This window comes from Hippocampus comes, unplaced genomic scaffold (genome assembly GCF_001891065.2).
Source record: "Hippocampus comes isolate QL1 unplaced genomic scaffold, H_comes_QL1_v1.1 scaffold317, whole genome shotgun sequence".
Lineage (NCBI taxonomy): Eukaryota > Metazoa > Chordata > Actinopteri > Syngnathiformes > Syngnathidae > Hippocampus > Hippocampus comes.
In genome coordinates, this window is record NW_017805531.1 from 1,769,809 (window position 1) to 1,793,371 (window position 23,563).

The 23,563-nt window shown below is 42.3% G+C and overlaps 1 protein-coding gene across 1 annotated transcript in view; it reads right to left on the reverse strand.

The window, feature by feature from the left end:
* Positions 1-23,563, reverse strand: part of LOC109520502 (muscleblind-like protein 1) — a 42,100-nt gene that overhangs the window by 10,619 nt on the left and 7,918 nt on the right. Inside the window, exons 2-6 of the mRNA XM_019877765.1 lie at positions 22,590-23,525; positions 3,077-3,247; positions 2,380-2,413; positions 2,140-2,306; positions 3-231 (exon numbers count right to left, since the gene is read on the reverse strand). Coding sequence (XP_019733324.1) covers positions 3-231; positions 2,140-2,306; positions 2,380-2,413; positions 3,077-3,247; positions 22,590-22,763 — 775 coding nt within the window. The 5' untranslated portion in view covers positions 22,764-23,525. The remainder of the gene's footprint in view (positions 1-2; positions 232-2,139; positions 2,307-2,379; positions 2,414-3,076; positions 3,248-22,589; positions 23,526-23,563) is intronic.

Genomic DNA, 23,563 nt, shown 5'->3' on the forward strand with positions numbered 1-23,563 from the left:
GGCGGCGGAGGCCTGGTTCACCTGGTGCTGGGTGGCCTTAATTTTAGCCTGCAGGTGCGCCGGCGGGTGGAAGTACTTGCACTTCTCGCGGGAGCACCGCCCCTTGATGTAGTCCATGCACACGGTGACGGTGTTGTCGGTGGTGTCGATCATGGTGCTGTCTGAGGGGTGGGCAAAGCGACAGTCGTCCTCCCCCCGGGAACAGTTGCCCCTCTGGTACTCGCGACACACCTAAAGCCAAAGAGACAGCCATAAGAATATACAGTGGTACTTTGACTTTCGAGTTGAATTTGTTCCGTGATCAAACGCATAACTCAGTGTAGTCATATTCCAAATCAGTGTTGCCCATTGAAATGAACTGAAATGCCAATGATCCATTCCACACACCCCCAAAAATTTGTACCAATTTCTTTGTGGTGATTCTGAATCTGCCCTTGTTTTTTCTCAAGCACGTCAGGTTTTCAGAGTAATAAAAATAATACAAGGATAAATTTAAACTGTAATGTAGAAATATATTCAGTAATGAATTAAGGGTTTGGTTCAGCAACAGCTGGAATGTCATACCTATAAATTTGGTGAATGCGTATTGCGCGAGCTGTTAGAGGTCAAATTTAAAAACTAAAAATGAAAATATCCCAAAAACCTGATGTGAGGAAAAAAGGTAGTTATAATGTCTAACATGTATTTTGTATTTAATACAGTGCAGTGACTCAAATGCAAACGAACATCTTTATCAACAATCCTCATTGTGTTTCATCGGCCTATGAGGTTACTATGATTATGCCAGACAACAACAGTGAAAAAAAGAAAGAATTGGAGCCGTTCTCTTGCTCTATGTAAAAGCAGCTGGTAGACATTTGGAGAGCTATTTGTTTTATTGTTGCAAAGCTGCCCACCCGATTTATAATTACATTTTTCTTATAACGTGCTACAATTTTTGTGGTATCCAAGCCATTAACGCTCCACTATTTCTTGCTCTCATAAAACCAGCACGTGGTACTGCACAATCCATTCGGCTTTTTTATGTTTATGTAGATTAAGTATGAGTCATCAAGTCATTTAGCTGTCTCTGTGAATGTGCGCAGTTTTCAAAAACTACAAAAAGGATTTCCAATAACTGTGCTACAGCACATTAGTCTCAGGTGTCTTGCAGGAAATCATCTAAATTCACTTAATTTATGAGAATTAAACTTTATTAACTACAAATATATTTATTCATATACACTAGTTACGTACAAAAAAGGGACAAGCCGAAAGGAGAAGAAGAAGAAGAAGACACTAGTTGCGTACAAGACGAAGAGACAGGAAGAGTAATTCAATGGTCTTCCACTAGAGGGCAGGAGATAAGGCTAATCTGTGTCGTGACCTGTTGCCATTCGGATAGATTTTATTGATCAAGTTGGGAAAATTCAATTGCCACAGCGGCAACATCCGCACATTAAAAAAAAATCATATTAATAGCACAAACCCATTAAGTACACACCAAAACAAAGAGTAGGAATGAGGAGGGATCAAAATGTTTATATATAAACAAGAAAGGAACAGGATATTCAGATGTTGCTTGTTAATATATTGGGTGAGATTTTTGTAGTGTAAAATGTGTGCCTTGATTAAGTTAAAGTTGGCAAACGCTGCCATAGTGCAACGCAACTCCAGAACTTCTTGTCAGACAATTTCTGTAGTTCACATATGAGACAGCGGGTGGCAGCACAATCCAAGTTGTGCCCACGTCCTGGACTGTGAGTAAATACTTCAACATGTGTAGTTTGGTAGCATGTTTTGATGAAAAGAAATGCTCAACATGAACATCTGGATACGCGCTTGATGATGCAAATAATTGCAAGCATTTGTCGTAGTCTTGCATCATTTCAATGAAGATCTTTATGTGGAATGATTTGTAATCATCAACATCTCTCCAGATTTGAACTGATGAGATACAAGACTAAAAATGTCTGTTGGCAGTTTCAGCGGTTGAAAACCACTTTTGTTGTTTTACATAAGGATGGATTGGGATTCTGTTTAAAGTTGTTGAACTTACTTTTCTGAGTAAAAACAAACAAATACTCCAGGAAGCGTTTTCATTTGACATTTTCAGGGATGTCAGTTTCTGTCATTTCAGGAGAAGAAGGCTGCGGTTACCTCAAGTCTGTCTGTTCTCAGCAGCTTCTGGGCTGCAGCGGCAGCGTTGGGGACTTGGCTGACGGCAGGGCTGGAAGCCATGAGGACTGGGGTGCTGGGCAGGATCTCCGGGGGCATCAGGCCTGGCGACACGGGGCTCAGGTAGGGATTAAAGGCCGCGGCTGCAGCTGCGGGCCGCGCCGTTCATGCACGTACCACGTTTATTTTGAACATAAGATATACAATACCCAAAAGCCGAACCATCAGTTACAGGCAATAAAACACTTAGCATCGGCTTTCCATATTCGCAAAGGAATGAAAAAAAGTCGAGGTGTGCAAAATGCCATCCCTTTCTACACATTCTATTGATTGAAAGATCTCTTCTCCTTCAAAGATGATGATAAAAATAATCAAAATAATAATGAACCACAATATGACAACAAATAATTTCGGAGACATGTACATCATAATTAGGAATTGCCAGACAAAGGACATAACCACGACCGCATAAACATAAGCAAGCATAAACAACCAACTAATAAATGATAATAATCAATAAAACCTTCATTTTAATGTCTATGCAAGTGGCCAAGGATAGTCGCGGCCACTAATCGCTTGAGTGAACAAATGCTCAGAAAGCAAACACATAATAAGCACAAACATACACGAGCTGACGACGGCCACAACTCACGCCGAGTCGCTCAACAAGCGGACTGGCTAACTGGTTTTCCTGTCAACAGCCAGCCAACTCCAGACTGTAATTCACTGACACCCATGTCACTCACCAGGCACTTGCCTTTTAAAGCCATACACACTCAAAGTCACAGATACTACAGTCAAACGTATGCATGGCGCAAGTAGACAAAAACATGCTGTGCGTAGGTGAATGCAGAATCTCAAATATGTGGGGGGTCCGCTATACATATAGCTTGGCGTGTTTGTGGGTGTGTCTTCTCACCATGGGCGGTAGCTGCGTGGCAGGCATCATGGCGTTGGCGAGCTGCATCTGTTGAGCCAGCATGACCATGTTCTTCTGCTGAATCAGGTTGTTTCTGCCATTGATCTCCAGTTGGTTCTTTAGGTGCGGAGGAGGGTGCAGGTATTTGCAGTTCTCTCTGGAACAGCGGCCCTGGAAAAGGAAGGACAAGGGTTTTCCTTATCTTATCTGTATTTATGGGCATTTAAAAGGCAAAACCGCTCGTGTGAAACTGTAAACGAGTCTCGTAAATCTGTCTGTCCGTTTACATTGCAAAACTCAGCTGTCCCTCAATATGGACGACGCTGCAATTGGTTGACCACTAGTCTAGGGGTGTACTCGGACCCTTGTCCAAAGTCACCTGTGATAGGCTCCAGTTCATCAACAACTCTATAACGAGGACAACAGTACAGAAAGAAAATAAATTGATCGATAGCTTTTATAGTCTTCTGTAAAAATCCACTAAAGGAGAATGACAATCAAACAAACCAATTATTCGTCTCTACCTCAGCTCTGAGTTGAACAAAAGCCACGATAGGAAGGCAAGCTTGGCAAAATATTGTCAACTTGAAAGCACATGCCCTGGGTCAAAAGCTTCCCATAAAGTGAATAAATCACTGATTGAGCAACATAATAATTTTTTGGGCAATGATCAGCGCAACTGACCCGGTGATTGCCTTTGACCAGGCTCGCTTTGTTTAGTTGTTTCCGCACATTGAACCCGCTATTCAATTTCGTTGCACCTTGTGGTACAATGACAATGAAGCTAATTTTGATTCAGATTCTTGCTCGTCCCAATCGCATTTTTTTGCATCCAAGTCTGAGTCATTTGTTTTCAAGTTTTTGCCGATACCAAGTCAGGATCCAATACCTCCGCAGTACTTGACCAAGTAAAAAACAGCAAGCATTAATGCATGCTCTCAGGGTCACGCAACAGGTGGCCTGAGCTCACACTACACATTACATGACGTAAAGGCCAGCACAGACAAACAACGTTTGGAATAGACAGACAGGCCCAAGGGCCTGCTTGACCTCACTGAGCAGCCCCCACTGGGAGACATCTCAGTCCCCTATCATGACTTCACTCTCCTTCACTTTCACTCATACTGGATTACCAGACAGGTGCAAGGGTGAGAGGAGTGGGATCATGGTGAAGAAGTGTACTTTGATTGCAGGGGGGAGGAGGGGGGATTTTTGTCCCCTTAGATTGAAGTTGCTGTCTCAAGTTGTTATTGGATCTTGCTGAGACTGAGATGCACTCGTCTAGCCATATATAGACTGCAAATGAAAATGAAAAAAAAGTGTGCAAAATTGCAAAGAATTGAGACTCCCTAAAATGTGAGAAAACAATCATATGAAGACTCGATCATTTCAATTGTAAACATAGCACAAACTATTCCAAAAAACATGTCAGAACATTCCACTTCAAAATAAATAAAGACACAAAAATAAATTACAACTTGCATCTTTCGTTTATGCTTTTGAATAGCCGCTCGGAATGCAGCGAAAAGATTGCGGAATTTATTAAGAATCTGGCAAAAGGTGGCATATATATCTATATATGTATATATGTAGATATATATATAGATTTTTTTTTAATTGACTATAATTGATGTCAATTGTAAAGCTAAACTGAGCCGCAGAATTATCCTCACCTGGGTTGAAAGGTTGAAATTACACGCCATTAAGTGTACGTGTTCTAATAGCACTGTCATTCAGAGAATGCCAGTGGCAGGCAGTGCGGTTGATGGGGGCCAAGCGTGTGCTAATGCGTGTGCGTTACGCAGATCACATTGCGCTCACCCCGTTTGACCCTCCCGCGGCTGCCAACCGGATTCACAGCTGAGGCATTATCATAATTCCTAATAAAAGTCTACTTTTTGCTGGTCGCCATGACATATTCAGAACAACAACAAAAACAAAAACATGTCCGACTGGCGGACAGGTTTGAGTCAGTGGAGGTAACGCAGTTGTATTATCTGAGCAGCGAGAGCTGGCCCTGCGTCAGCGAACTGTTAGAACTTGCGCAAGTGAAGATCATTGCGGGTCACCGCACGCCGAGAGGGAACGTGGAGGTGATTCAAAGAAGCAGGAGGAGGATTAGGAAGAAGAGGACATCACGCCTTCCGCCCTGTTTGTGGTTGCTCGTTTGATCGTGACATCAACAGCCTCGAGTCGCAGCTCAAGACGGTATCCAAGGCAACAGAGCAGCCAGACACTCTCACATTACATCATGGTGCTTCCTTGAATTGTTTTTTTTTTTTTGATAACAGAGTTCCAAAGAAGCTTGACAACGAAAATATTGAGAACACACCGCCCCGCAGCAAGGGCTGGTCCACAAAGAAGCCTCCTGATGTCAGCCCTTTTGCTCCCGTGTTCCTTTTTAATTAGTGTTGTTCACGCAAACATTATACAGTAGAAAGGGAAAACGTTCATGTCTGAAAGTAATTACTTATCGACCCAGAGAAAAGAGTTGTAAATAGAGCACGCTTGCAGACAAAATGCTGAATTAGGGCTGGGCAATGGTTCAATATCAGTGTTTAATCGTAGGAGACACCTGATCAAGAGCGATAGAAATTGCACTCAATATGGTCTTAATTTAAAAAAAAAAAGTGTGTGTGTGTGTGTGTGTGTGTGTATTCTGCGTCTACAGTACGACATGAGATGTGTGCCATAAAAGCGTGTTTTACGAGCAGATTATCTCGAATGGTATTTTTTCCTCTTGATAGTTGTGTTTTACTAGTGAAGTGAGGCTGCGTTCAAATCCAGCCACCAGTTTTACAATTGCCCCCCCCCTTTATTTGGTAAGAGAATGACAACAGATTTTTTTTCTCTACTATTATTACAAAACCTTTTCCCCCCCCCATCTCGTTAGCCTAGCTACTTGATCCTCATCACGTCGGAAATGATTGCCTTACTTTTCGCCTTACGATTCCATTCTTCCAACTATACGACTTCATTTTCATGACATTCTGATTTTGAGAAGTGCCGTATTCTCATTCTTGGTGACATCATTTTCATAAGTGGCACACACTTAGCTCTCTGTTCTAGTCCTCAGCGGTCCCGAACTTTTTTTGCCACACGTATCGGTTTAATGTCAGACAATATTTTCAGGGACTGGCCCTTAAGTCTGGATAAATACAACAAACCACTGCTCTATGTCACAGGTGTCAAACTCAAGGCCACGGGGCGAGATCTGGCCCGCCATATCATTTTGCGTGGCCCGCGAGAGCAAATCAGGCATGTCAACTTTTCCATGATGCTTGCTAAATAAAGTCTCAACCAAAACTTAAAATTGTCATCTGTAATCCATCATTACATAGAGGTATTGCAGGCATTATCTCATTAGGTACTTATTACATTAACGTAAACAATGGCTGAACCAACCATTATTCTCGACTTCTGATTTCAAAACTCGTTATCCACCAATTTATTGCAAAGTTGTACAAAGACAGGGGTCTGATCCCCTTGGCAAAATCCAGGCCAAAGAGGAAACAAAATGTGGCTGGCTACCGCGCGGCCTGATTGATGACGTTCAGTTGTAAAAACACGTCCCGCCCAGATCGCGCACTTGTCCAACTCTCCCTTCTAAATTGTTACACACCCTTGCTTTAGAAACTCTGCAAGGTTTGAGAAAACAATGAAGTGAGGTTAAAAGAATGCTGGGCGGGGCTGCGTCCCATCCTTTTGGAGAGGAGAGGAGGCATGCGGCAAGCGGTATGCACGAGGAACGATGCACTTTGCTTCACCTAGCCATCTGAACGACGTCGTACTCCCACGGCGAAAACAGAAATATTCTACTCCCCTTAAGGAGAAACAAAAGCGCAGCAGACAACGTGAGTCAGTTATACAATACTGCTGCTGTTTGCTCAGGAAACATTTAGCAGCATTTTTGGTCGCTGTGTAATACTCAGAAGCTAACATTTGGATCAATTTTGCAAGATTAAATCCGACTGTTGTGAAGTGTTTGTTAATAAATGTTTGCACGGACTTGTATAGCCATGGTAATTAAAAAAAAAAAAAAAAAATCATAAAATGAGTCCACACCTAGTTTCTTCAGCTTCCTGTTCATTTTAAATACCTTGTAAATTTACAGGCGCATTTATGTGGAGCAACATATTCATGACAACCAAAACAGCTCACAAGAGTTGAATTTAAGAGTCCATTGAGACATTTGGCAAAGGTTTTCTAGAAATAATCAAAATCAATTTTCACGTTCTTACATCAATAGCTACATGGCATTGTTCTGCCCCCCAAAATAAATAAACAAATTTTAAAACTGTACTTTTAGGTGTTCCATGTTTTGATTTTGTGTCACTTGATAGTCACTTCACATACTTTCAGTGGCGCCTGGGATTCAAATGAAGAAGAAATTGAAGAAAATATGGCGGTCTCAATGTATTATGAGTTACTAATTGACTGCAACAATTTCCGTACCGGGTAATTTATCGCGATGAATCACATTTTTCTACTTCTGTTTTCGACAAAGCTACAAAGATTTACTTGTGTAAAATCGTTGAATTTTAATGTAATAAATCAAACCCCAAATCACGTTCAGATGTTCTAGTAGGCTTTTGCTGTCATTTTTTTTGTTTCCTCGCAGGAGTTTTTGGCACGGTGCGATGAAACCAAGGTTGAACTTTCGGAACATCAATTCCAAAAAGGTATGTTTGGCGCAAACAACACCGCTCATTATCAAAAGAACACTTAATGATGCACGGTGGTGCTTGCAACCTGATTTGGGGCCGTTTTTCTTCAGCTGGAACTGGTGGAAGGAATTATGAACAGTTCCAAATAGCCGTCAGCTTCGGTTAACAAAAACAAAAAAAAACATGCAGGCTTCTGATAAATAGCCAAAATAAATGTCAGGGAAAGCCTACTTGAACATCAGGAAATATTTTGAGGTTATCTGAGGCACTTTAAATTGTGGCAGGTGTGTGCTGACTCCCAATTAAGGTGAGCTTGAATGTGACCGATTCAATCTGAACACAGCCACAGCCCAGTTATAAGAGAGACGGAGTCAAGTCCTTGCCAACATTCAATTTGAGGAGTGCAAGCTATTAAATGTGAAAAAGGACAACTACATTTTCATGTTCGTTCCAAGTCCATGAGGGATGGAGAGATTGCGTTACTCTGCATATATCATCATGTTTACATATCGTGATAATTAGGATCACGTTCAGCATGGCAGGGGAATCTTTGATGGTCTGTCGTTCAGTAGGGATGGTTTAGATCACAGTATGTGAGGCTCTACTGTTCTCTGGCCGGCGTTCCAGTGACTTCTGTCCAAACATACACGGAGATGAAAGCGCTTTCTCCTCTCGCGCACACTGTGAATGAAGCTTTGTGTTGCCGGCCAGCAGCAGCCACTCAAAGGCTCACGCCCAGTGGTTGGTCTTTGTTGAACATGCCCTGCCTCAAATAGCCTACAGCAGAAAAGTGCTGTTTAAAAAAAAAGTAAATATATATATATATACACACACACACACACACACACACACACACACACACACACACACACACACACACACACACACACCAAAGACAGGATTAAACAATAAATATTGGAACACAAACAATGCAGCAACACACGTAGGCAGACAATAGAACAACACCCACAGGCATATATTCTTTATCCTTTAAACGACTATGACTGCAGTGACTGAGTCAGTTGCAGTAGTTGTGAAACTTGCTGGTTTGTGTCGTGACAAGAAAAATGCGCTCAAATCACCTTTGAGAATAGATTTCAAAAATCAACGCTTTGACGCAGAAAACTAAAAACCCTCTCTATGGATGGTGGCGGTGGGCAAAAAGCAAAACCCCACCCGTTGCTTAAACGAGAACTGCACTTTGCAACTGTTTCTAAAAAAGAGTGAAAAAGTGACCCACGCCAGCTCGGTTTACTTGTTGCCATTGCATGTCTATTTCAGACCAGGCACAACACAGTCATACCCTTGTGGTGATGTGCATTGCAAACACTGACGCTCACTGCGCTGCTCAGTGGTCAGGGTCCAGGAACTGATATGTGATCAGCGGGGCTTATGAAGATGTGGCCGGCTGGGGCTTGTTAATCTACAATAATAGTTACAGTTTGCCCCTGGTGACGCATTACCACCCTGTCAGAACAATGGCACAAAGGATTATGGGTGACAGTTCAGCTATAAAACGAAGACACATGCCAGCATTCCAAATATTGATGGATAATCGGGTAGAAATTTGAGGTTTCGAAGAATAGATGGAACGGACATATGTGGACAACCATATTGGGACACATGATTATTACAAGTAATAGTGGACGTGGAAGGAAATACGGAGTTGATCGCAGCCTTTCAGGCAACCTAATCATCCATCTCAAACAGGTTCGTTTAGGTTGAAAGCAAAGAATCGTGCAAAATGTAATGATCAAATAAATAAAGCTCAATTCAGGGGAGCAAAGGGTCAAGCCCAAACCGTTAAGCGTGCTTCCCCCTTTGGGGGAGGTGCATCTTCTTGAGATTTTTTTTGGTTTTGTTTTTCAACCTATTAAGCCACCTCCAGAAATGCCAAAGGCTAAACCGATACATTTTTAAATTTCCGATGGATGCTGGAGAGGGATTACATAAAATCTGTGAACAGATATTAAAAGCTTTTAAATATGGTATTGAGCTGGGATGGGATGGCCACTTTAGAGCGCCTTGTAGTCAGCCACAAACGCATGCACGCCACGCAGAGAAGGGAGGAAATGCTAGCAGGGTGAAAAATTCTTGAAAAAGTCGGGCTTGACAGCCAGCGTGTGGACCAAGTCTTCGGGCTGGCGTGGCCGCTTTTCGAGAGCCTGGTTGTCAGACGGGAGTGTGCAGCACACGTCAAAAAGAGAGGCGAGAGAGTGAGAAGGTTGGAACTGACAGCCAGCCTGCTGCGACAAGCAGGTGGGATGTATTCCAGCCACCAAAGGCCTGAGGCAGATATATATTTTCAGGACTGAAACGTAGTTATGTGAAGGAATAAGACTGATTCGAGACAAAGTAGCATCCATTTGTAGTGGGTCACGTTTGATTGACAGTTGAGCAGGGTGTGGTTTTAGCGCATTCAGCGGACGCGGCCACTGCACCTGAGATAATGGAAAGACAATGGCTTTTTTTTTTCTTCAGGATTTTAAAGCCTCAATTTGTATGCTCGGGGGCTTGTTTCAATCATTTGAATTTGTCCTGGTTGTTAACAATTCTGCTGCCGATGTGTCAAATTGAGAAGACATTTTCACTTTACATGGACTTTAAAATTTGCAACGAGTGACAATAACATTTGCAAAGTTGGCCCTAGACAAATAAACAGGTTAAAAGATCTGTGCAAGTACTTTATTCCGTATAGTGTGTGTCACAAGGGCGGCAGTCTTGTTATTTGTGTACACACAAACAGCCGAACAGTGTGAGTTATTCACACCCGACAGGGTGTTGTTTTGAAGAAACGCCTCAGGTCAGATGTCACGTACACAGGAGCCCTGCTTCCAAAGTTAGACCGCTGTGGATTTGTTTTTCTTTTTTTATGATCCGACCCCTTTGCGCTGCATTTGTTGTCCCATACTTGCTTTCCTGTGAATTTCTTCGACGCCGGATGAAGTTTCAAAACACCACGCTGTTGTTTCGACACGGCTGAGGTGTGCTCATTTCTCTGCTGTTGATGTTAATCGAGCATTTTTTTTTTTGGGGTGTGATTTCATTTGACATGATTGTATTTCACGTCTTGAATGTTTTTTTTAATTCAAGATTATGTATTATATTTGTCACTGGTTGAAATGGAAAGTTAAGGACAAGGGGAGGAGAGGAACACGCGCACACAAATCAGGAAGGAAACATGAACCGTAGACTAATATAGACTTTGAAAACAACTCTCAGCATTTCAAGAGGTGAAAATAAAACCTGAGCGATATGCCACTTCTCCTTCTTGATGTCTTTGATCCATGCGCTCCTTTTCTATCTCATCTGCAGCTTCAATCTAAACTCTGGGGCGCCTGCATTGTAAAATCTACATTCACACACGCGCATGCTCCTCCGACAGTGAATTTACAGAATCAATCCAGCACATATTACACTAATCTGATCTCCAAAACGCTAATCCTATCCGCGGCTCTAATCCCACTGTCAACTGGCCCTAATCCTGTTTCTGTGTGATTATCCCCTTCGGACTTGGCACCAGCTAAAGCAGGATCTTTTCACCCCCGCCCCTTCCTGTTTCTATTAAGGACAAGAAAGCCGACAGCGTCGTAGGAGTAATTTAATTTGTTTCTGACACCGTTTTAAATTATGAGCAGACGTTAACGTGAAGTAAAACGAGAAAATACATTCGCCGCTTCTCAAGGCGCTTTCTCATTTAACTGAGTTAAGAATACTAATTGGATTGCTAATAGAGATGATGTACAACCCTGTATGGAGTCAGAACTGCCGGGATGAATAAGAGACTAATTCGATGGTGCATTGCAGCACGGCTGAGTTGGGAACATCGGCAGACTCAATCAAAATGAAGCACAAACAGCACAGGTAGTAGACACAAGAGGGATTTCAAGAAATTCCCTTTATGGATCACCTGGAAAAATAATATGTGGTTGCATGACCGTTAAAAGAGCCAGTAACCAAGAGAGACTGCCATTTCTAAACCAGTTCAGAATAGAAGTGTGCTTGTGCAAAAAAAAAAATCTCACACATGTAAATAAAGACCGCACCCAGAAAATCCAGATGGATCCTCTGTTGTATTTAAAGAAAAAAAAAAAAAAAAAACAGCCGTTTGACCTCAAGGTTGGACACCATAAAAAAATTTAAAAAAAGAAAAAAAAAGGCATCTTTTTGCTCCTCACGACCACAAACGAGAGGCTCATGTGTGGTATGGCTAAAATTCCCAGTGGCAAAAATGAAGGAAAGCGTTTTTTTTTTTTTTCATACTGGAATCTCCATCTATTTTCAGCATCGCTTGTCCTCATTAGGGTTGATGGCTGAGTTGAAGCCCAGATGATTTTGTGCAAGAGACAGACTACACACTGGAAGGGTCGCCAGGCAGTTGTGAGACAGATTTACTAAAACCGTGCTGCCCCATAGTTGAATGTGTATTCCCCCCGCCCAAAAAAAATGCTTGCTATTCTCTTAACATTAACTGTTAATGCAAATTATAACAAAAAAAGTGTCTACTCATTAGAATTGAGGCTTCAAGTTAAGCCTTAGATGCAAATATCCAAATTCAAATCCACTGTTTCCTCCGAGCGCTGCTGGAAACAGCAAAAAAACCCTCAAGTGGTTGACACCCCAACAATTTTCTAATGGTAAATGGGCGTACTTATAGACAAAGTATTATCTCCACCATACAGCCCTCAAAGGGCTTTACAACGCCTCATATTCACACGTTCACACACACTCATACATCAAAGGGTGGCTGGCAACGACACTTTCTAACCAATGACCTTTCTAGATGGTTCATTCATATGCGTGTCAATGACGTGACGTCATTTTTAGTAGACGTCTCCATGAAATGAGGAGATCGAGGAGTGTTTACTCTTATCCCCAAAATATTTCTACCTCCTCCCGCCTCGCTACTCTGGCAATACGAGATGATAAAATGAGCCCCTACACGCCAGACAATATTTACTTTAGTTTTTTTCTTTTTTTTCCCCCCGGGAGCATGGCACTCAACGTCCTGCTTTGTTCACAGTCATTTCACATCACAGACACGTTGCGTGCACATTCGGAGTTGCATTTGTTTTTGTAATGTGAAACTAAGAACTGACCACATCATTTCAAGTGATCTTGAAAAAGTGGGTGCGGTTTACAAAAAAAAAAAAAAAATCATGTCACATTTTTGAAAACATGCAGCATAAACCTGACAGGAGTACATTAGTAAAATGATCTGCGACCCCCCCAAAAAAAGAATAAAATCACACTCGGGTCCTTTTGTGCACCTCTAATTCGATTTTTAAGAAACCACTGCGCCTGAGCAAGAACACCCAATCACAGCCAGAAGGCGTGACGGACAAGGTACAGGCACACTCTGAGCCAGTCACCGACACACCGCTGCAATTTAAAAATGACGGTGGCATAACGCCTAACAGCAATATTATTTGGATCAACACAACACAACAAAGAAATGCAGTTGAGAAAAGAAAAGAAATCCTACTATGTTGGAGACTGAAATGTTGTCAAATTCCCAATACTGTCCTGTAAAGCAACCTGTTTTAAGTGGCAAACAACCAGAGCAGCCCACCCTTATGTCGACAATATTTCAAGACCAAGTTACGACGCAGCACACCTGTGCAAATATGACCATCAAACTTCAGATGAAATCTCACCAGTGACATTTTAACAACTTATCATCATCATAAAAAAAAAAAAAAAAAGACTTAATTTCATATCAATCGAAACGCAACGGCTGCATGAAAGAGACGGCAGAACAATAAAAATGTTGACAGGCCCAGACACTGCCATTTTATGAAGGAATGTAGTTATGAAAACAAAACAGCGGCACGGTTGCAGCAAGCCGGGGTCGAATAATAAAATGAGTCAGTTATGAGCTACGATTCGGTTGTCGGTGACAAGCGCTAGCAGCGGCCAGTGTGAGCGTGTGTAGCTTCTGGCATCTGTCTTTCATGTTCGGCAACATGAGAAGGATAAGGGGCTGAGTAAACCTGACTGACGGTGCTAAACGTTCACGTGAGGGAGGGGGCGGCTTGCGCAAGTGTTGAGTAAATGAAGCCAATGCCCCCTGGGCGCTACGCTCACCAGTCAAGTGGGAGGGATAATGGCAGAGTTGTGTTGTTTGTAGGTGGGATTGCGGGCGTGTGAGAAAGAAGACATGCCATTAGGAAAAAAAAAAAAACTAGAGCCTCTTATAAAGTACGCTGAGATTATGTCGGACTACGGAACCAGAATAGTACCCTGGCTACGATAAGAGGGAGTCACTGTGCCAAGGTTTACACCAATATTCCTTACAGATGGCCAATCATCTTAAATCTAGCCTGCACCCGAATGTCTCCTCCCACCTTCAGCGCAAACACGTCCATTTGGAGCCAGGACATTACCACACAGGCAACAGCAAACATTCACAACCCATCCAAAGAAAATATCAGAAAATCTTTGCCCCACCACTTTTGTAACAAACAATGTTCAGAAAAAGAGTTTCTCACCATATGCACGCTTGTCGTTTAAATGTTGCACCGGTGCCTTTAAGCACAACATGTTTGGAGACTTTTCGGTTGCGAATGCACTTTGTGGCTCATGCAGATCCCTCAGCGGTGATGGAAGAGATTTGCTGCATGCTTATGTTTGTAAGAGGCAGCCAACAATAATGTTTTGCATGGGCCCAAGTATTGGAATAGCATTCAGAAAATGCTGATGAAATAATGACGGATTGTTTCACCGTATGGAAGGATACACAGAAGAACCTCAATTCATAATTTAAGTGACATTTTAAGACACATATGATCTAAAATATAATTTATGAATTTCAAAAAAAAAAAAAAAAGATGGTCATCTGCTTCCGAAACTAAATTTCTTTTGTCTTATCCGGCTTATACATTGAGATTGGAGACAAATACACTTGACAGCATTCCTGCTGACATCTTCATCGCCGCCTAGGAAGTAATCTTTGGCAAAATGTGGATCGAAGAATATTTAACAGGATAATTTGAGTGTCAACTGTCAAGGCATCGCTATTTGCTCCTCAGCTGAACACGCGCACCCCTGAGGTGTTTATGGTGCACGCGTGTGTAGGGGCAAAATACACACGGGAGGGAGGTGGCAGGTCGACAGAGAAGTGCTCATTGTATTAGCAGTGTTCTAAAGGGACCCAGTGTGATGGTGGGACAGAATCAGCTGACACGGAGAAGAAAAAAGGGGCAGTGATCAGTGATCTGAGGAGGATGCACTGTACGCGCCGCAGAACGGCCGGCGAAAAGAATGCTTGGGTGTACAGTATGTTAAAGTTACTGTGCAACTGCGTGTAAGGTATTCGTCCTTCGCTAAAGAATAGAAGCATCCCAAACAATAGCGAGAGTAAAACAAAAGCTCCTGTAAGGTAAGTGAGCTCTTCATAAAACCGGAGACGACAACAACACCCCCCACCCCCGCGGCTTTGTGTCATACAAAAAAAAAAAAAAAAAAAAGCTCACTTTGAGAAAATGCTTACACCTTCCGGATGACTGAATTCCGGGCAAATGCTTACAAGAAGGATTTCGCCATGGATGCGTCCACAGATATCCAATTAAAAATCCAATTAGGGGTGGAGAATTTATGTGTGGACTGCAGCAGACAGAAGTCCGTGTGGACCCCGGAGACGGTCTGGATTACAACATCACCGCGGGATTGGCTGGAAGTCAGCATGGCGCTACTAAAAACAAACCTAGCTAATCATGGGGGTTAAGAACTTCTCAACTTGAAAACACATTCATCTTAGTCAGATTTCTAGCATTAGAATACTGCAAACAGGTGTCTTCTTTTTTACTTTGCATAAGCATGTCTTCTTTGGACAAGCGCAAGGTGTCAAGCAAACAGGCAGACAAGCAAAGATTGGAATGCCACTTTTACGAAGTTCCCATGATGATATGCGGATAAACACTGAATGAACATATTTTGATAACTATCAAAAGGAAGGTTCGGTCTGTTTAGCATCACATCACCTTCCCTCAGCAGCTTTACACACGAGCTATCGACAGGTGTGTTCACACCGAAAGTTATGATGAGTTGGCCCTGTGTCGCCCGTCACATTAATCCGAACCCAAGAAGTCGCAGTTTTAAAACTCTTCAGCCATCCATCTATTTTCTGAACCGCTTTATCCTCACGAGGGTCACGGTTGGGCGGGGCACACCCTGAACTGGTAGAAAGTAAATGATGTTTTCGAAAATCTTGTTCTTGCACAGTATACACTTTTAGTCATTTTCGCCAGATCATTTTTTTATTTCTTTACTTTTAACTCTGACTTTGTAACTGCTTTTAAATGTACTTTTAATGACAGTTTGTGAAGCATACCGACTTGCGTTGTGTATGAAACGCGCCATACTGTAAATCAACAACACCTCAGTAAACTGGTAAATGTCGAAACAATGTGAGCATTTTCATTTCTGCTTCAGCCCCCTCGACTTGGGATATATTTTTTTTTCCAATGAGTGTTATTGACAGGATTTTACCGTACATCAAGCTGGACGATCCTTAATTTATCTGCAACTGCTTCGTCATCGACTAAAAAGGTAACTGCTGCTTGAACGGGGCCATGTGCATTGTGTCATTCGATTTGGTGTACGCCGCGTGACAGAAGTGTCAAATAGACATTAGCCCCCCGAACCCAAAACGAACACAGCCACACACTGAGCGCGGCATGTTGATTTTACTCCCAAGCGGGATAACCGTTGTCGAGTAGCAACCTAACTAATATTTACACCACCGTGTATGTGTTTGCCTTTTACCTGACTGTGCTACCTAACCGCTCCACATAAACATGCTGTCATAGCCCGAGAAAAATAGGAGCTGGAGAGAAAGAAAGACAGAGGAGAAGGGATAGAGGGAAGATAAGGTATGAGGGCCTTCGGCTCTGTGGGAATGTAATCTTGGCTCGGAGTTGGAACCTGCTCCAACAGCACCACTAACACAGACAAAACACGCACGTGCATGTGCACACGGTCGGCCTGTTTTTGTGCACCAGTCAGACATGATGATGGTGGGTGTGTCGGGCGAACCAGCAGACAGACTACGAGGTTAATGGCACGGAGGTATGTGTTCAAACTTCACTTGTTCCAGACCGTTACCACTCTGCTTGTTTTACGACAGAGTGGGCCTTGTTTGGTTGGATGAGACTGCTGCTGCTGCTGGGTTCACACTAGGTCAGGGGTGATGTCATTTGCCTAAAAGCACTTGCACTCATTTGTGTGTGTGTGTGTGTGTGTGTGTGTGTGTGTGTGTGTGTGTGTGTGTGTGTTTGTGCGCGTGCGTGCATGTATGTAATGTGACCCATGGGTGTGGCCTGAGGTAAAAACCAGAGTGAGCAGGAAATCAAGATGGAGGGAAAGTGAAAATAAGCACCAGTGGAAAGAAAATGGGTGACGAGAGTAGGCTGCTTGCTACAAGTAACTTTTTCAGTACATTCTTTCCATAGAAAAAAAATGAGAAGAGTGAATAGGTGAATGTGTTTCTGTCAGGGCAATAACAAAAGTCCCACATAAGAACCTAAATGATGTGGTTGCAGGTAATTACAACACTTCACCCATCAGGTTTAGCAAACCTCTCATTGCTGTTTCTCCTTTTCGTAGGAGAACTAATACAGTTTAGGACAGAAAACAGACCCATCGTAGCGAATTGTGCATTATTGGTGTATAAAGTAGAACGACAACCATGATGTGTCAAATGAATTGCATGTAATTTCTATGAGAAAAAAAAAATTGTGTGCATATGTGCATATATATATATATATATATATATATAAACACACACACACACACACACACAAAATGGCACGGGAGATCATAAATATGTATTTTCAACAAAAAGTATTTTATCTTAATGTCTAAACTTAACCTATGGAGACACAACCAGTAATGCTTCCATGTTTTTTGATTGAACAAAGAATATGAACATACTGTAGGGTGGAAAAGGGATGTGAACCTTTGTATTTAATGGTTGACACTCCTTTGGCAACAATTACCTCAATCAAACATTTCCTGTAAATCAGAAGTGCATCACCGTCAGGAGGAAGAAGACCATTCTGCTGTACAAAACTGGATGAGTTCAGCAGTATTCTTGGGATGTCTGGTGTGAATCGCTATTTTCTTCTGTTGTAGCCATTGTCCTGTTCAATTGGCAGACATACTGTAGAATTTAGTTATTAAAAAATGTAATAAAAATAGATTTTGTCATATGTTTAAAATGTCTGCATGACCTGACAGTAAAATATGCAAATGATCTTTTCAAAAAACATCTCTCTCTGGTCCCATCTTAGACCTCTCATGTCATTTTTCATTTCATTTCTTTCCATGTCATGGTGAGACAAAATTAGCCAATCAGATAGTGTAGAGACAGAAAGCGTGGCTGAGGGATGTATCAATCATTTGCTCACACACACAGCTGCTCATACAGATGCATACGGTTGCAACCACCAGCGCCTATGTAAGATGATCACCTCTCTTATTTTTTTTAATTATTGTACATTCCAAAAAAATACAACAAGTCGATAACTTTTCATGTTTAGCAACACTCCCAACAAGACTGAGTCATGCTAGCAATGTAGCTGCCCTGGCGTATCATCGTGTAGTGAGCTAGAGGCGTTTCTTTGGGCAGAAATGCAAAGATGGGGAGGGAGGAATGAAGGGAGGCTATATTCAAATCTTGCAAGCATCTTGAAGACCGTATAATCTACCTTTAAGTTCTCCTGCAAAATGTCTTGATAAACTTTACATTTTTAATTGTTTGATGGGCCATGAGACTTATGCGTCCAGGGCCTGAGGAAGCAAAGAATCCCAAACCATGATGTCCCCTCCTCCATACTTCTCACATGGAATGAGGTTTTGGTTTCTCCACATAGCATTTTATTTATTCCAAACAATTGTTGGAATAGATACTTTCATATGTATACATAAGTTTCATTATGTCCACACGAGTTTGCCAGTAGTGCTGTGGAACACTCAGGGGGCTTTTGTAAACCTTTTTTGGGAAAACAGTAGCTTCCTCCATGGTGTCCTTCAATGACATCAATTGTTGTTTAATGTGTTACTTATTTTAGATTTGTCAACATAGATGTTAGTGTGCACCAGAGATTTCTGTAAGTCATTAGCCAACACGCTATGATTTTTTTTTTTTTCATTCTACGCTGTGTTTTTTGCAGTAATTTTTACAGCCACACTTAGGGAGAATTTCTACATTGTTGATCTTTCTTAATTTATGGGCAATCTGTCTTACAATGGACTGATGACTAATGAACATAAAGGATTTTAGAAATACCTTTCTAGCTTCATGTAAGATAACAATTCGTGCTTTGATTTCTTTTTTCATTCTACACTGTGTTTTTGCAGTAATTTTGACAGCCACACCTTGGGAGAGTTTCTACAGTGTTGATTTTTCTTAATTTATGAACAATCTGTTTTACTATGGACTGATGACTAATGAACATAAAGGATTTTAGAAATACCTTTCTAGCTTCATGTAAGATAACAATTCGGAATTGCAGGTATTTCAAGAGATTCGGTGTAAGGCAGGGTTCACATTGGCCAATGCTTCTTGAGAAAAGAAAATTCAAACATGGTGTTTTTATTTGGCTGGGCAGCTTTACCCAACATGTCCCAACTTGTCGTATTAATTGGACTTAATGTTCACTGACTCCTGACTCCAATTAGCTGTTGGAAAAGTCCATAGCCAAGGGGTTCACATACTTTTGTGTTCAGCAAAAATATTAAAACATATAATCATCTATTGTCACGATCAGTATCAAGAACAGATGACATTTTTTTTAAATCTCGCTAATTCTGAAGGGTTCGCATCCTTTTTTGGGTGTGAAAATAGTGGAATCTCGAAAGCTGATCAACCAAAAGAATGCAACAAAACAAAATTAATACATCAATGACAAATTGACAGGCCTGCCATAGAAAAACTGCTCCCGTCATGTCTTAAATTGTCGATTCGATCAGTGTCGGCAAATTAAGACACTACAGCTGATCACAAAATTTGTGTGCAATAAATGCAAAATACTGGCCGATCTGATATAGCCGATTAGATGCAGATGACATTTTTTTTAAATCTTGCTAATTCCGAAGGGTTCGCATACTTTTTTTGGGTGTGAAAATAGTGGAATCTCGAAAGGTGATCAACCAAAAGAATGCAACAAAACAAAATTAATACATCAATGACAAATTGACAGGCCTGCCACAGATAAACTGCTTAAGTAATGTCTTAAATCGTCGATTCGACCAGTGTCGGCAAATTAAGACATCACAGCTGATCACAAAATTTGTGTGAAATAAAGGCAAAATACTGGCCGATCTGATATAGCCGATTAGATTTGTGGAAAGTCGAGTTGTGACCTTGGCTGGTGTTTGAGCACGGAAGTCCTATTGCAACATTTTCTCATGCAAGTGCAGCAAAAAAGATTAACCTGTGAAGTATAACATTGAAACCAGTCTATTCGTATGTAAACATTCATTCTGTCTGATGCATTCGACTAATTCCACCCTCATGCCCATTGCAGGAGCCTCACTTTTCAATTGTGAGTGTTCCAAGTGTGACTATTAGCAAGGGTGGCACTTAACCTTTCGCTCAGGAGTTAATCATTAAAAAGTTACAAGCCAACTTTAAAATGAGGGGGTCCAGCCAGCCATTATCCTTCTCCAAATATTTACACCTCTTCCATGTCACTGAGCTGCCTGCGCTGCACCAAACAGATACTCACACAGCAGGGAGAGCAGTGTGCTGGATAATTTGCACACACGGCGAAGCCGATTTGAACATTGTGAATTTTTTTTTTAGTGAAAGGGGCGGGGTCAGACCATGGCATAATGGGGGCGACGAGCGACATGAAGAAATGTTCACCATGAATGTGGGTACAGTACTGATGGGTTTTAGGTTATCAACTCAAGTGTAAACCTGCGGCAAACAAATACAGACACACATCTTCTGTCCTGTTTGCAATGTGAGGGTTTTTTTTTTTTAAAGATTTGCTGCGCTTCATTACAAGTGGAAAAAAATAGGTCGAGGGAAACCCAAAAAAAAAAAAAAACAAAAAAAAAACTAGTGTTAATTCAATCCAAATCGGAGTCTCATAACAGGCCGCTTGGTTCGCTCAAACAACCCCTGTATGTCTGCCACTTACTCATTTCCGGTCGGTAGCCGATTCTGTCAGCAAGAATGAGAATTTAAACACGTGTTCATGTATCGAGAGGCTTCAGCATGCACGTTGCTGCTGTCCTGCTGCGTCAGTGCAAGTCGACACTGCATTGAACGCGGGGATCATGACATTCAGAAAGATGAAGGTCATTTGTACTGGCTTCCGTGGCACTTCCTTGAAGTGGTCAAAATGATCATCTATTTAAGTCTTACATGCACAACGGATTTTATTTTGCCAAAAATTACCATTCATGAAAGACAATTTTTTTTTTTTCTTGAAATCTTAAGGACATTTTTTTTCTTCATATTTGACAGCTTTGTCATGACTATGATCAAAATGCTAGCTCACTGCTAGCCCTGCTTGGGCTTATCTAAGATAGGCTTTCCACATGCCTTTTTTTTTTTTTTTTTTTTAAAGAACAAAACAATGAACCCAGCAGTGTTGTTGTAAAATTTCCTGGGGTAGCGTTAAAGACAAAGCAGCACTGACGTCCACCATCCTGCAACAATTCCATGACGTATGAGCATATTTTATTCTCAGGGCGCCAATAGCATACTTGTATACAATACATGTACGATCAGTCCAAACTATTTTGTCCTTATTAGATAAAATCTGATTGGCTGGCAACCAGTCCGAAGTGTACCCTTGCCTGTGTGACCAGCTCACCCGCTAGCCGAATAAGCTTTACGTAGTTCATGCAGTCCCCATTAATTGTATCCTTTTCCATGAAGAAATCACACAAGCCTCGCGTCACCTGACTTTTTTTAGCTAGTTTATAATTTTGATTCACAAGAACACCCGAGGTAATACGGGAAGAGTTCAGCGCATGTCCAACGATATCACTCTGAACATATCTGGCCATAAACACTGTCTCCTTTCCGAATGGACTGTCATCATTACATACTGCCAGTGACCATGAATCACCACCGTCTGCAGGGAAGGATGCGAGCTCAGAAAATGTATGAATGGGTCAAAAGTTACAGGTGAGGCTCGCCCATGTTTTGAGACTGGGGCCCTGATAATATTTGTCTGAAAGATAAGGAGCAAATGTGATTTCTTTCCTTTGCCTGAAATGGAAATGCATATATGGTGGTATACGTTTTGTTTTTTTTTTTGTTTTTTTTCACAAACAAGCTCCTTCTAACTGCCTAAGGGCACAGGATGTGTTTTTTGCGCAACATAATGGCACCATTGCCTCACTTCTCTCCTGTTGTGCACCTGTGGAGCGAAGGGCATCGAAGTTGGTGACAATCATTTTTTTTTTTTTTCGTGGAGCGAAGGGCATCGAAGTTGGTGACAATCTTTTTTTTTCAACAAGTTTCCACCCAGCAGAGGTCCGTGTGTGTTGATGCTCGACATACACGCAACAGTGTTTACAGTGTACTCACACTCCAAAGCGACTGACTGAATCAGTCAAGCAAGATCTCTTCTCCCCCACCTCTCTGGGTTTTTAATCACATGTCCCCATCACCTGACCAGAAATGGGTGGAACGAGGAAGAACACATGCTGGGGCCAGATGGTGCGCACTCCGCTGACTGTAAAAGACTGCTATTTGTACCTTGTGACTTGATGTCTGCCACGCGGCATGTGCTCAGTGTCTTATCAATGGCCTTTATCATGCACGTCTGGCTCTTTGAACGCTCACCGCCAACCCGCTCTTCTTTCTTTCGGTTTCTTACCTTGAGTGAGTCGAAGCAAGCAATGACCCGTCCGTTTTCCACCTGGCAGCTCTTCGCCGGATGAGCGAACTTGCACTCCTGGTCCGAGCGGGAGCACGTGCCTCTCTGAAACTCCCTGCATACCTCGAGCGTCAGCCACTTTGTGTCACGGATCTGTGCTATGTTCATCGCCATGGCAACGCGCTGGCACCCAAAAAAATCAATTCCCAGCTGAGATTGGTTCGACGAGCCTCGATCAAAGCGTACCGCTTTGGGTTTTAATCCACGATTTCGCTTTTTGTTTGTGTTTTTATGCTGATATTGCCTGCGAGGTTGAGATGATGGTTTTTCTTTTTAAAAAGAAAAAAGTTTCCGAAGGGTCCAGGGTGAAATGTTGCAGGACGAAGTAAGGCCGTGAATGCTATTGCAACATCTTCTCGATCGAGTAAATTGGTTTTATCCAGGAGGCAGCCTGCCTGAATATTCACTCTTATTACTCACTGATTCTTCTTGTCTGGTGCATTCATGAGCCAAAGTGGCATAGGAGAGAAAGCCCTCTGGTTAAGATGCAGTGAAGCAGGCAACAAAGGTGATAGTCTGGGATGTAGTCTGCTTTGGGGTATGGGGATTAAGGACACTGAGGACTGTGTGGAGGCTTAAAGGGTCCAAGGCGAAGGTAAGTAAAGGCAAGGTGTGTGATGCTCTGCGTGGGCCTTGTGGCGAATCGGGCTGCTGGGCTGTCAGGTGAGGCTTAGTGGAGGCTGCGGCCCACTGGGAGGGGTGGATGGCGGTGATGGCGGATGGACGAACGGGTCGGAGCGCAGTCAGAGGAGGGCGCGGCCACTTTTCCTTGCGCTATGGCAGCAAGCGAGCGAGGCGGGAGGGGCGGGGAGAAGATAGAGCTTCAGCGGTAGAAGCAGGTCAAAGCTGCAGCACACATCAGCAAAGGCACTTCCTCTGGGGAGAGAGAGAGAAAAAAAATGAGATGATATAAT